Genomic DNA, 15,107 nt, shown 5'->3' on the forward strand with positions numbered 1-15,107 from the left:
GGCTGGTTTTTGGCTTCTCTCACTAAGGGTTTAAGATTCACTGCTAAGGCAATTACTCTTCATCCATCTGCTTTTCGGCATTCAAAATTTAGTTGTTGCCTTCTTTCCTGCCCTTCCAATCCTTTAAAATATCATTTTATAGTAGTTGCACTGGGGTTTTGGGAGACGGTGAAGTTACATGTGTAAGTATGTGTTCTATCTTAACTAGACATCACAGCAGGCATCGGTGCCTGCTCTCTGCTCCATCCTCTGATATGTTCTGCCCTTTCAGCTGTCACCTCCTACAGCACCTACTCACCCCAGCTTCCTGCCTATCAACCCCAAGGCTGGGCTTGAAGGCTTTGCCAGTATGTGTACATTTCATGACCTGTCTACTCTCCCTGACTCCTGGCATTTCCACACACTTTTCCAAGTCTGACTCTCATTGCTTTTCTCCTTCCATCTAAGTAGAATGCTGATTTCTGTCAAACACACAGACTAGGCTTCTTCCCTCCTATTTGCTCAAATGATGTTGGTGACAAAAATAAACCACTACTGAGTGTTTACGTGCTGCTCACTGTGGTACACATTTTATGCACACAACCTCATTTCTTTTTTTTTCACACAACCTCATTTCATTCTTCATCACAGCTTTAGCAGCTAGATGACATTTATAAGTCTTACTTTGCAGATGAAGAAACATAGGCGCAAGGAAGGAAACTGACTTCCCCAAATTTGCCAAGCTAGTCAGAGGCAAAGATGGAGTTCAAGTCCAGTTTGATCCACGGCCATGCTCTTTATATGACAGGACACTGACCCAGTGAAGGCATCAGAGAGGGATCTAGAAAGCAGAAGGTGAGAGTATACTGAGTACCTGAATTGGAGGGAGTAGCCATCATCAGTGGGACAAAGGATAGGCCATAGAGAAAGGTGGGGCTAGCAGAGAAAAACCTTCACTGACTTCACAGGTTCACGTAGGATTGACCCTGCGATTTACTTAGGCACAGGATAAATTACCATGCTTATCTACCCATAAAAAAGGTTAGAACACCACTATGAAACTATATGATACACCAACCCTGTTGATACACACCAACAGGGCTTAAGATGATGTTTTCCAGAAAGGAAGCTTGGATTCCATTAGTCAAGCTAAGGCTTTACATCCTGAGTGGTCCAAAAGTGCTCTGTGCAAGATGAAGGCCAAAAGCCAGGCCCACTGCTTAAAGCCAAAGAGTAGGATAAACTACACACAAAACCACCAAGCTTTGAATGTAGATCTGACAAGAAAGTACAACCATATCCACCAGGGTCTTTGGCTCTGGTAAGCTGTAGTCCTAAGGAGGCAAGGACACAGACATGGCCTGATTTCACAAGTAAGCCACCAGCTGGCTGTGTGACTGGACCTCCAATATGCCCAAGAGCTTCCTGGGGCAGTGATATGAATATATCCTATAAAATGGTTTTGATCCTAACAGCTGACATATTTTCCAAGAGTGTGGAAGGAAGGAAAAATGCTGAATGGATTGATTTCTTTCTATCAACAAGTTTCTACCTTTGGAAAAAGTAAAATTACCTGTGAAGGGGCGGGGGGTGGGAGGTTGGGGGAACCAGGTGTGGGTGATAGGGAGGGCACGTACTGCATGGAGCACTGGGTGTGGTGCAAAAACAATGAATTCTGTTACGCTGAAAAGAAATTTAAAAAAATGTGAAGAACACTGTTTTTAAAAAGTTGGGGGAGTTGGTGGGTATTTATAAACTATTTGCAAAACATCTAGATATTATCATGGTTCTCTTAAGGTTTTATTGGAAGGAACTTAGTAGTGCAGATGATGATTAATGAATGGTCAGCTAGAATGTAAATATTGTTGGAATATGGACAAGAGGGGAGGAATTAATATTTATTTTGGAATATGGCGTATTAATTAAAAGCACTGTCTCTATGGCCAGATTTTCGGGAAATTCTAATCCAAACACTTACACTTATTTAGCTATATGACCTTGGCTAAACCACTTAATTTCTCATTGCCTCTATTTCTTCATTTATAAAATAGGGGTAGGTTTTCTGTAGGGATTAAAAGCAGTTATAACAGTGTCTGGCACATGGAAAGCCCCATGAAAGAGTTAGCTATTATTATTGGTTATCACTATGTGCTGCAAACATCTTATTTGATAATCACAAATTTGCTAGGAAAACCTGTGGGGTAGGTATTCTCCTTACCCTACTCATGAGAAAATTTAAGCTATGAGGTCAAACAAAATTAGAGTGACAGAGCCTTTAGATGTTGCCCTGTCCAAGGCCTCCATTTTAAAATGAAGAAGAGAAAACTGAAGAACAAACTGTAGCTCAAAATAGGGCCTAGAGCTCAGCAACAAGGCTCTTCCCTTCAGTGGTTCTCAAACTTTGGAAGGCAACATAATCCTCAGAGGGCATGCTAAGAACACAAACTGCTGGATTGCAATACCTCAGTTTCTGATTAAGTATGTCCGGCTTGGGGCCCGAGAGTTTCCGTCTCTAACAAGTGCTCAAATGCTGCTGCTGCCGCCGCCGGACTATTTTGGGAACCACCACAACACATCACATATGTATGTTTTCCTTTTCATTGTAGACTGCACAGATTGTGAGGCTGTGATTCACAAGCATTTGGACAAAAGTGGGAATCACCGATGAACACTAAAGAAAAGGACATTGCTAGCAGCAAGAAAATGGGGAGACCAGTAGCCCTGGTTTATGTGGGACTTTCCCAGTTTTAACAGTTAAGTTCTGCAGCCCAGAAAACCCCTCAGTCTGAACACACTTGAATGGTTTGTCACTCTAGATGAAGGTAGACAAAATTCAGTGCTGGTTAAATGCTAAACACAAAAGGACATCCTTACAGAGAACATGGTAATATCTGGTAAATTTGTTTGAAAAGGATTCATTATTTTATTCTTATTCCAACAAATGTGTAATGACATGACTATGTTAGGTGCTGTGCTCCTGACCCTACTGATCCCACCCCACCTTAGCAAAAGGTAAAAGGAACTCTACAACACTGAGTTTGGTAGACATAGACCCATGCTTACATACTCAGGGACACCAGAAAGAGATGTAAAAAAATATTTTACAAAGAAAGTTTTCAATGCCCCATGATCAGCACTCAAATAACTCCCTTCCCTTTTTATTCCTATGAAGGGAGTACATTATAGGAAAGTATGGATTGAAAATTTAGGAAACTGAGGGTGAAATAATTAATGAATCAAGGTCCCAGGGGAAACAATAATGGTGAGGAAGAAGATTGATCTGTATCCTTATCCCTCCAGGAAACTGAATATGTCCTTTCCTTGTTATAAATCAATGCTGACCACAGTTAAAATGCAATTTTCAAGGCTAAGTTAAGGAAAATTTCAGAAAGGGTAAATATCCAGAGGAAGACTAATAGTGACATATTTTAGGAGTACATAGCAATAGGGAGAATAGATTGCATGTTAAAATATTACTTCTGTTCTGACTGCTAATGGGTATATTCTTTAAGACCTAGGCTTAATTATCAATCCTTTGACCAAGGACAACAAATTTCATGAGGACCCTTAAAGATTCCTATATAGTACAAACAAAATGCAGAAATACTTTGAGTCAATAAGATGATGCATAAACTACTAAATGTGTTCTAGGGACTCTGTGAATATCAGATTAGACTTTATTCTCTGTTAGAGTACTGACTTTGCTTTATGATTTCTAGCCTCACTAATGATGCTTTTTCCCCTCTTCTGCACATCCTAGCCTAGATTGGCTTTCATCATTCTATAGTGCTCAAAGCAGTTATTGTACAGCTTCACTTTAAATGAAAGCTAGGGGAAAATAAGCCTCATACCCATCTCTCTGTCTCTGCATCCACATATGAAGGGAGCCATTAAAAATAAAAGAAATAAGGTATTATACTTAACCCAGTCAAATCCTAGCAATTAACATGTATGATATATTTTTTAAAGATTTTATTTATTCATCTGACATAAAGATACAGAGTACAAGTAGGTACAGCGGCAGGCAGGAGGAGAGGGAGAAGCAGGCTCCCTGCTGAACAGGGAGCCTGATGCGGGGCTCGATCCTAGGACCCTGGGATCATGACCTGAACCAAAGGCAGAGTTCTTTAACCCACAAAGCCACCCAGGCGCCCCTAACATGTATAATATTTTAAGATAAGAAAAAAAAAAAGATTAGCAGAAATGGGGAAATAGACTGCGTCTTAAATTTCATCAAAAGCAAAAATGCAAGGTTGGATAGTAATTTCCAGTTCTTTGGAGGCACATCATTTGTCAAGATGAGTTCATTCAACAGTCTTATATACTAACCCTCTGTACTGTCTTGTGGTGTATGTGTGTATATATGCATTATCATATGGAACCTCAGAAGTCTCTAAAAATTTTCTGCAATAATCCTTCACACAATTATTGAACTGATGGACTTATTCCACAGGAGCTATCGTGGCTTCCTAGTTTAACTCTTCAAGAGATGTCTTGGATGGAGATAATCTTTCTTGTAAGATAAAACACTGTTTATATTTAGTTACTATTATCACTAAGCTTGTGCTATCAAGCAATTTCTATAATATCTGTAGTTCTAGGACACCGTAGATATAAATCTAGGGATTCAGCTAAACTCTTTCATCCATAATCTATGTACAAGACTGTCCTAAGGTATCCTCCAGCCCAATGGTTCTTAAAGTGTGGTCTGAAAACACCTGGAGGGATCCTTGAGTCCTTTTCAGTGGGCCTGTGGGTTAAAAATATTTTTTATAATAACACTAAGATGATATTTTCCTTTTTCACTCTTATTATCTCACAAATGTACAGAGGGCTTTTCCAAAGGCTACATAGCATGTGATGATGCCATCTCTCTGATACGGAGGGATGTGTGAATTTAAAACATTTTTCAGTCTTAATATTTATTACAGTTAGTATCAATAGATATAACCCACATCCAAGAACACTTTGGGGTCCTCAATGACTTTTAAGAATGTTAAGGTGTTCTAAGCATCTTGCAAACTGTTTTTATATAAAGACTTTTGTTCCTAAAACGCATTTCCTTCTAACTAGTTCTAGTTGCAACTTCTGTTTTGTGTGATGAGATGAGGAGACAATTTGAGGTACGTTTTGACACAATATTATTTTGCTGATATGAAATTCTGGTAGTCAGGGTACCAGGTGTGTTCATAATCTTAATGCTGTCAATTTTAAGCCTGAAGCCCCAAGAAACGAGCAGTGTTTAATACATCATCCCTTGTTAAATAGCACCCACAAAGTTGGCGGTAGCCAGTGAAGGATTCCCTGCCATGTAGGACACGCCAGTTGTCTATAAATAGGACCTGTGAATGGGCGAAAAGAGAGAAAAAAACACCATCAGAACAAAATCAGACCAAAAGAACTCTAAATCAGAAAATATCACTTAAAAGAAAACCTTTAGGTTGTTCTCTAGTTACATTCAATGAGGTATCTTTCTTTTTGAGATTAAACATTTGGAAATTAGGATGTACATAGCCCTGTAGTAGGCTGCATGGAAGTTACAAAGGCAACAGCAGGTAATTAGGCCCTGCACTTGAGGAGCTTATGTTTCTTGAGTAATTATTCTCTTATCAAAGCAAATCAGATAACTGGCTTCATTTTCTTTTCTGCTTAATTTTTAATATATACTTTCTCAAAGAGTTAAATTCTTTATGTTCTATGCTAAGCTGAAGATATTCTTCATTCAGAGGCTATAACAAGAGCAAAAAATAAGTTCAACCCCCTCATTATACATATAGAGCCACTGAGTCACTGATGCCTACATATATTGTGGGACATGCTTCCAGATAATTCAGTGAATGGCAGGACCAGATCCAATACCTGGGACTCTTTTCACTTTTACCTTTGCAAGACTATGATTCATATATTAAAGAATTACCCATCATTCACTACTTCAGTATAACAAGCTTACTTGACATCTTTAGCACTCGGCACCCACCCTGCCAGGCTTTAGTTTGACCCAAAACTCATTCTCAGGTCTCCTCAACTCTACTGTCAGAGTCCGGTGCGCTGCATACCAACGATGGACAACATCATAAGGAACAGTATTGATGACAGCTCTGTCATAGTTGTTGTATCTAAGATGAAATCATGAGAAGAAAAGATATCCTCAAACATATGTTAAAGACACCTGTTGCTTACTGAGCAATTTTATGTAAAGCTTTGCCTATATTCATTACTTGTCCTAGAGATAAGGTGAGAATAAGTTAATGTTCTCTTGGGAATTACAGGATTGCAGAAAGGAGCACTATTGCCTATTGACCATATATATATTTTTTCCTTTGGAGAATCTGGAGGTAGGAGATAGAAGTAAGTTCCAGCTGGTTTCTTCCATTTTAGGATATGATGTTTTATCTAAAGTAACATTCTCTTTGTCAAATTTTACAATGGGGAAAGATCTGAGCTTTCTATTCACAAGCTAAGGTGGGAAAGAGAGGTTATACTAACAAGGCTTTCTTTTCAGCAGGATGATTTAAAACTTCTCAGGTGTTTCCCTTTGTGGGGAAAATCCAAGCTATAGCCCTGACAGTTTACCCAGTGATCATCACTCATTCATTCAAATCTTACATTTACATGAGCAGCTGCTATGTGCTCAATGGTGTCAGGTGTTAAAGATACAGTGATGAACATAGCAGACACGATCCCGGCCTCTGGGGAGTTTACGTTCTATTAAGAAAGACAAATGATGAACTAGTAATAAATACATATCTAGTTACAGATGTTATAAAGAAAAAATACTGTAGTGTGATAAAAAGTGACTGGGTAGTCTATTTCAGAGGGAGTATGTTGAGTGAGGACTCTTTTGAAGAAGTGACATTCGAGCTGCTACCTATATGAGGAGAAACCAAGAATGTGACAAGCTAAGAGGAGTGTTCCAGGCAAAGGGAACAGTAAGTACAAAGCATTAGGGTGGAAAGGAGTTTTACTATGTTTGCAGAACAGCAAGAAGACCATGTGGCTGGAGCTGAGTAAGCGAGGGGAATAATGGTAAGGAATAATGTGGAGGAAGTAGCCATGGGCCAGATCATGGATAGCCTTATGGGCCATAGTAAGGATTCTGGGTTTTATGCTGAGTACTATGGGAAATCATTGAAAAGTCTTTGCTAAAGGCTTTCTTTTTTACTTAAAGGAAATTAAACTTTTATTAAAGTATAGTACATATACAGAAAAGTACACAAATCATAAGCTTGATGTATTTTCATGATGTGAACACATCCATATCATTAGCATCCAGGCCTATAAATAGATCATTACCCACACCCTAGAACACTCCCTTGTCCCCCTTTTCAATTTTGTCCCCTAACCCAAGGATAACTACCATCATGACTTCTGTCACCAAAGATTAGTTTTGCTTGTTTATAAACTTTTTACAAATATTATACTACAGTATATATTCGCTTGTGTTTGGATTCTTTCATTTAATATATTTAGGAGATTCATCATTGTTGTGTTATATAGATAGATTTATTCATCTATTCTACTTTTGATAGATATTTGGGTAGTTTCCAGTTTAGGACTATTACAAATAATGCTGGTGATTCTGGTCCATGATGGCAACATGGGAATCTGCCAAACTCACCTCTTGTACCAAAACTCATGTACCAAATCTACAGCTACACATGGGACAATTCCCTCTGAAAGAAATCCAGAAACTAGTGGAGTGACTCCTACACATTGGATAAATAAAGAAAAAAACCCATATCAAATGGGTAGAAAATGCTGAAACACAATCTTATCATATACCCGCCCCTGGTGCAGCAATCAGAAGGAAGTTCACAACTCCCTGAGGAGTGAAGAGTTTGGACTCAACACTTAGTGCCCGAACTTTTAAGATGTCTGCATGAGGGGCACCTGGGTGGCTCAGTCATTAAGCCTCTGCCTTCAGCTTGGGTCATAGTCCCAGGGTCCTGGGATCAAACCCCGCATTGGGCTCCCTGCTTGGTGGGAAGCCTGCTTCTCCCTCTCCCATTCCCCCTGCTTGTGTTCCTTCTCTCACTGTGTCTCTCTCTGTCAAGCAAATAAATAAAATATTAAAAAAAGATCTGCATCAGGGATGGGCCCCCCCAAACACCTAGCTTTAGAAGACAATGAGGCTTTCATCCAGGAGACCCACCTGGTTATAGAACACAAAGAAAACAGTTCTCAATGGGCTTATGAAGACTCACTGTGGAAAACTCCTCAGGCCTAGTATAGAGACAGCAGACAGAAACACCCATATCTTAGTCTTTCTCTATAAAAGCCCATTTGCATACTTTAAAAGCTGCTTCCTGAAGGTCAGGCTTCTATTTTGGCACACATCTAGGGATAGACTGCACTCCTCCCTGGAGATGAAGAAAGCCAGTGGGCACCATTCCCACATTTCCCTCTGACTTTTGTGGCTGCTGTCCAGGGGATACACCCCCTTGATCACCTGGCTTCAGCAGCCAGTGGTGCTTTAGGGCCGATTCTATAGGACAGTAACAAACAAAGAAATATTTCTTAATTGGCTATATACCCAAGGTTCATCGCAAAGGAAACATACAGAAATGCCAGCTCCCAGTCTTTCTTGGAAAGAAGTCTGCTTGTATACTTTAAAAGCTGTTAACCAAGGATCTTGCTTCTAATCACCCTGCATCTAGGTGCTAAGATTCTCCCCTTTGAGAGACTGACAGGTCTTGACACACCTTCAACTACTGAGAGCCACTAAAACCACAGAAAGTGGCTTAGAAAATTACAAAGGTTTACAAAGACAGCCAAGAGTTAAGGCTGAGCTGAATGATAAGGTTCATCTCCTACACAAGACCCACTATATCAAGACTGGGAGAGGTGGCTATTGTATCTACTATGCAGAAACCACACAGAGAGAAAGAAAAATGAAGAAACGGAGGAATATGTTCTAAACAAAACAACAAGATTAAAACTCCAGAAGCAGACCCTAATAAAATGGAGATAAATGATTTATCTGATAAAGAATTTAAAATAATGGTCAAAAGATGCTTACAAAGGTCAGAAGACCAATGTATGACAAGTGGGAGTTTCAACAATGAGATAGAAAATATTAAAAAGTACCAAGCAGGAATCAGAGCTGAAAAAGACAATAACTGAGTTGAAAAAGTCAATAGAATAGACTACATAAAGTGGAAGAAAATATCAGCAAACTCAAAGACAAAAAGCAAGGGTTCAATCAGAGAAGCAAAAAGAAAAAAGTAATGAAAAAGAGTGAAGATAGCTTAAGGGAATTATAAGACTCCATCAAGCAGACCAATATTCACATTATAGGGGTTCCAGGAGAAGAGAGAAAGGGGCAGAAAACTTATTTAAGAAACTAACAGAAAAGTACCCTAAACTAGAGAAAGAAACAGCCACATCCAGGGAGCCCATGGAATCTCCAAAAGAGGACTCCAGAGACCTACCCTGAGACACAATATAATTAAACTCTCAAAAGTTAAAGACAAGGAGATAATCTTAAAAGAAGAGAAAAACAACTTGTTATATACAAGGGAACCCCCATAAGATTACAGCAGATGTTTCAGCAAAAACTTTGCAGGTCAGAAGGGAGTGGTATGATTCAAAGGGATGAAAGAAAAAAAAAAAACCTTCCAACCAAGAATACCATACCCAGCAAAGTTGTTATTCAGAATTGAAGAAGAGATAAAGAGTTTTTAAGAAAAGCAAAAGCTAAAGATCACCAGTAGACTGGCCTTATAAGAAATGTTAAAGTGACTGCTATAAGCTAAAATAGGCACTTATTAGGAACAACAAAACATGAGAAGTACAAATCTCACTGGTAATGGTAAATAATTAAGTTTATAATATTCTAATGTAATAGTGGTGGGTAATCACTTATAAATCTATAAATGAAGGTTAAAAGACAAAAGTAGTAAAGTCACTTATAACACTAATGATTTGTTAGTGGATACACAAGGTAAAAAGTATATGATAGTGCAATTGCTGGATCACAGGGTAGCTCTATTTTTAACTTTTTGAGGAACCTCCATACTGTTTGCAGAGTGGCTGCACCAGCTTGCATTCCCACTGACAGTGCAGGAGGGTTCCCCTTTATCTGCATCCTCACAAGCATCTGTCATTTCCTGACTTGTTAATTTTAGCCCTTCTGACTAGTGTGAGGTGGGATCTCATTGTGGTTTGGATTTATATTTCCTTGATGATGAGTGAGGTTGAGCAGCTTCTTTTCATGTCTCTGTTGGTCATCTGTATATCTTCTTTGGAAAAATGTCTATTCATGTCTTCTGCTCCTTTTTAAAAAAAAACCAGATTATTTGTTTCTTGACAGCCTATGCCTTTTGATTGGAGTGCTTAGTCCACTTACATTGAAAGTAATTATTGATAGCTGTGTATTTGTTGCCATTTTATTACTAGTTTTGTCATTGTTTCTGGAGAATTTTTCTGATCCTTTCTTGTCTTTGTCATTTTTGGTCTCTTCTTTCCACTCAGAGTCCCCTTTAATATTTCTTGCAGGGCTGGTTTATAGGGTCACTAACTCCTTTAGTATTTGTTTGTCTGGGAAACTCTCTCTCCTATTCTGAATGATAGCCTTGCTAGAGAGTATTTTCGGCTGCAGATTTTTCCCAATCAGCATGTTGGTTATATCATGCTACTCCTTTCTGGCTTGCCAAGTTTCTACAGCTAACCTTATGGGTCCTCCTTTGTAAATTAAGGACTTTTGTGTTGCTGCTTTAAAAATTTTTTTCATTATCACTAGATTTTCCAAATTTAACTACAATACGCCTTGGTGTTGGTCAGCTTTTGTTGATTTTAATGGGAGTTCTCTGTGGCCCCTGGATCTGGATATCTTTTTCCTTCCCCAGAAAAGGAAGGGAAGTTTTCAGCTATTATTTCTGAGATAAAAATTATCCCCCCTTTTCTTTGTCTTCTTCTGGGACTCCTATAATATGAATGTTATTATGTTTGACGGAGTCACTGAGTTCTCTAAGTTTATTCTTGTTTTGCCTTATCCTTCATTCTCTCTTTTGTTCAGCTTCATTGTTTTCCATTATTTTTTCTTCTAGGTCACTAATTCATTCCTCTGCTTCTTTCAGCCTGCTGTTCATTGCATCAAGCCTGTTTCCAGTCTCTTTTATTGCATTCTTCATCTCTGATTGATTTTTAAAAAATTCTTTTATCTCTGTGGTAAGGGTATCAGTGAAATCTTCTAGTCTTTTCTCAAGCCTAGTGAGTATCCTTATGAGTCTTGCTTAAATTCTCCATCAGATATGTTACTTATATCTGTTTTACTTATGTCTCTGGCTGTGGCCTTATCTTGTCCTTTCATTTGGGATAAATTCCTCCAACTTGGCATTTTGTCTAAGTCTCTGCCTTCTTCTCTGTGTTAGAAAAGCCAGTTATGGGGCACCTGGGTGGCTCAGTGGATTAAGTCGCTGCCTTCAGCTCAGGTCATGATCTCAGGGTCCTGGGATCGAGCCCCGCATCGGGCTCTCTGCTCCGCGGGGAGCCTGCTTCCTCCTCTCTCTCTGCCTGCCTCTCTGCCTACTTGTGATCTCTCTCTCTGTCAAATAAATGGATAAAATCTTAAAAAAAAAAAAAAAAAGAAAAGCCAGTTATGTCTCCTGCTCTTGAAAGTAATGGCGTTATGAAGAAGAGGTCATGTACTGTCCAGGTCCTGGAGCTTCAGGGATTGTCTCTGGTGTGTGTAGTGTGTGCTCTGCTGTTGTGTTTTGGCTGCTCTGTCCTTCAAGCCAGTCATGTACAAAGGCTCTCCTGGCCTGCAGTGGACAGTATTTAGTCCCTGGCCTGAATGTAGTGAATTTTAACTATGTCTGCTCTGGAGTGGGGAAATGTGGTGTGGGCAGTGCTTTGAGCTGGTCTTTTGGAGGAGGGGTCTGCCATGCTGGGACTGAAACAAGCTTGACTGAGAAGGGCAGTCCTGCCAGAGTGCAGGGGCTTGGGGTTTGGTACATGCAACTTAGGAGCCTGTGTCAGTGCTGCACTGTTTCCCACTGGTGACTCTGTTTATGCTGAGGGATGGGGTTGGGCAATGGCGCCAGCCAGCTCTTTTGTTCCTAGAGGGGTATCTCCCTGAATGCTGCCTATCAGGGATGGGCTCTGAGAAGAGCAAATAATATTTCCCCACCTGTGTGTCCCAGGCACTCTTCAAGTTGCTGTTTCCATGCTATCTTCCCCAGGTTGTCTGCCTGACTTTTCTTTAGGAGCAGGGCTGTGCCTTCTGGGCTCTACTGTAGTCAGGCTTGCTGAACTTTAAAACTCTAGTCTTTAAGCCTTGCTGATTGCAAGAATCATGCAATTAAGCCCCTTTCATTTTCCAAGTCAATGGCTTTGGGGAAACATTCTCCTTGTGCCTTCCCCTGTGTGCTCCTCTCTTTCACCTTTCTCCATGACCACAGCTCCCTCTCTTCCACAGCACCAGTAATCCATTTCTTCTCTAAACCACATCTCCACACTTCCTACCTTCTTCAATGTGGCCTCTGCTCTCCCTTTGGTTGTGTAGTTTGTTCTGTCAATCTTCAGGTCAGTTCACAGGGATTTAGAGTGATTTGGTAGTTATATAGTTGGGTTTGTGGGGTGAGACAAGGTTAGGGTCCTCCTAGTCTGCCACCATCTTCTTCTCCTTCCTAGATCTGTTCTTCTTAAGATTGCCTTGGCTATTTGGGTCTTTTGGAGTTCATTACAAATTTTAGGATCGTTTCTTGTATTTCTGTGAAAAATATCATTGGAATTTTGATAGGGATTGCACTGAGTCTGTATATTGCTATGGCTAATATGGAAATTTAAACTATTCATTCTTCTAATCCACGAGAATGGAATGTATTTCCATTAGTGCTTTCTTCTATTTCTCTCATCAATTTTTATAGTTTTCAGTGTATAATTCTTTTACTTTCTTGGTTAAATTTACTCTTAAGAATTTTATTGTTTTTGATACAATTTAAATGGGGTTTTCTTAATCTCTCTTCCTGATAGTTCATTGCTAGTATATATAAATGCAACCAAATTATTTATATTACTTTTGAACCATACACCTTGAATTTGTTTATGAGTTCTAACAGTTTTTTTTTGGTGGAGTCTTTAGGGGTTTCCATATATTAAATCTTGTCACCCACAAATAGCTGATTGACTTGCAGATATTGAACCATCCTTGGATCACTGGGATAAATTCCACTTGATCATAGAGTATGATTCTATTAAAATACTGTTGAATTTAATTTGCTAATATTTTGTTGAGCATTTTTGGATCTATGTTCATAGGGATACTGACCTGTAACTCTCTTCCCTCCTTCCTTTCTTTCTTTCCTTTTTCTGATGTCTTTGTTTATTCTTTGGGTCAGGGTAATGTTGGCCTCATAAAATGAGTTTGGGAACATTCCTTCTTCAATTTCTTAGAGGAGTTTGAGGATAAATATTAAAATCTTCTTTGAAAGTTTGGTAGAATTAACCAGCGAAGCTGTCTGGTCCTGGACGTTGTTTATTGGGAGTGTCATTCATTCATTTTTTAATTCTAATATAGTTAACATACAGTGTTATATTAGTTTCAGGTGTACAATACAGTGATTCAACAATTCCATACATTATCCAGTGCTCATCTTGACAAGTGCACTCCTTAATCCCCATCCCCTATTTCATTAATCCTGCCACTGACATCCACTCTAGTAACCAACAGTTTGTCCTCTATAGTTAAGAGTCTTTTTTCTTGGTTTGTCTCTCTTTCCTTTGCTTGTTTGCTTTGTTTCTTAAATTCCACATATGAGTGAAATCATATGGTATTTGCCTTTCTCTGACTGACTTACTTTGCTTAGCATTATATTCTCTAGTTCTGTACACGTTGTTGTAAAAGGCAAGATTTCATTCTTTTTGTGGCTGAATCATATTCCACTGTGTGTGTGTATGTGTGTGTGTGTGTATATATAGTACACACATATACCACATCTTCTTTATCCATTCATCTATCAATGGATACTTGGGTTGCTTCCATAATTTGGCTATTGTGAATAATGTTGCAATAAACACTGGGATGCAAGCATCCCTCTGAATTATTAGTTTTTTTGGGGGGCGGGGAGTAAATACCCAGTAGTATAGCTGCTGGATTGTAGGGTAGTTCTATTTTTCCACAGTGGCTGTGGCAGTTTGCATTCCCACCAATGGTGCAAGAGCATTCTTTTTTCTCCACATCCTCACTAACACTTGTTTCTAGTGTTTTTGATTTTAGCCATTCTGACTCGTGTAAGGTGTGATACCTCATTGTAGTTTTGCTTTGTATTTCTCTGATGATGAGTGATGCTGAGCATCTTTTTATGTGTCTGTTTGTATCTGTATGTATGTCTTTGGAAAAATGTTTGCTCATTTCTCCTGTTCATTTAAAAATTGGATTATTTGGTTTTTTTGGGTGTTGACTTATATAAGTTCTTTATATATTTTGGATACTAAACCATACTGCATATGTCATTTGCAATATCTTCTCCCATTCTGTAGGCTGCCTTTAGTTTTGTTGATTGTTTCCTTTGCTGTGCAGAAGCTTTTTATTTCGATGTAGTCCCAATAGTTTATTTTTGCTTTTAATTGCCTTGCCTGAGGAGACATACCTAGAAAAATTTTGCTATAACCAGTATCATAGACATTACTGCCTGTGCTCTCTTCTAGGATTTTTATGGTTTCACATTTAAGTCTTTAATCCATTTTGAATTTATTTTTGTGTACAGTGAAAGAAAGTGGCTGAGTTTCTTTCTTTCTTTCTTTTTTCTTTTTTTTACATGTTGCTGTCCAGTTTTCCGAGCACCATTTGTTGAAGAGATTGTCTTCTTCCCATTGGATATTCTTTTCTGTCTTGTCAGAGATTAAGTGACTATATAATTTAGGGTTTATCTCATGGTTTTCTATTATGTTGTAGTGATCACTATTATGATCTAGTGTCTATTGTGTGCCAGTACCATACTGTTTTGATCACTATAGCTTTGTAACATAACTTGAAGTCTGGAATTGTGATGCCTCTAGCTTTTCTTTTCCTTTAAAATGTTGTATTATTTGGGGTCTTTTGTAGTTCTATACAAATTTTAGTATTGGTTTGTACTAGCTCTGTGAAAAATGCTGTTAGTATTTTGAAAGGGATTGTATTAAATGTG

General features: G+C 38.8%; 1 protein-coding gene across 4 annotated transcripts in view; it reads right to left on the bottom strand.

Moving 5' to 3' along the window:
* Positions 1-2,923: 2,923 nt before the first annotated feature.
* Positions 2,924-15,107, bottom strand: part of TMLHE (trimethyllysine hydroxylase, epsilon) — a 90,033-nt gene continuing 77,849 nt past the window's right edge. Inside the window, exons 8-9 of one of the 4 annotated variants that reach the window (XM_045995189.1) lie at positions 5,957-6,095; positions 2,924-5,321 (exon numbers count right to left, since the gene is read on the bottom strand). In XM_045995189.1, the coding sequence (XP_045851145.1) occupies positions 5,190-5,321; positions 5,957-6,095 (271 nt within the window). In that variant the 3' untranslated portion in view covers positions 2,924-5,189. Of the gene's footprint in view, positions 5,322-5,929; positions 6,096-15,107 lie in introns of all 4 variants that reach the window. The other 3 variants (XM_045995191.1, XM_045995188.1, XM_045995190.1) reach the window with 3 other exon arrangements.

The sequence above is a fragment of the Meles meles genome, chromosome X, assembly GCF_922984935.1.
Source record: "Meles meles chromosome X, mMelMel3.1 paternal haplotype, whole genome shotgun sequence".
NCBI classification, from domain to species: domain Eukaryota; kingdom Metazoa; phylum Chordata; class Mammalia; order Carnivora; family Mustelidae; genus Meles; species Meles meles.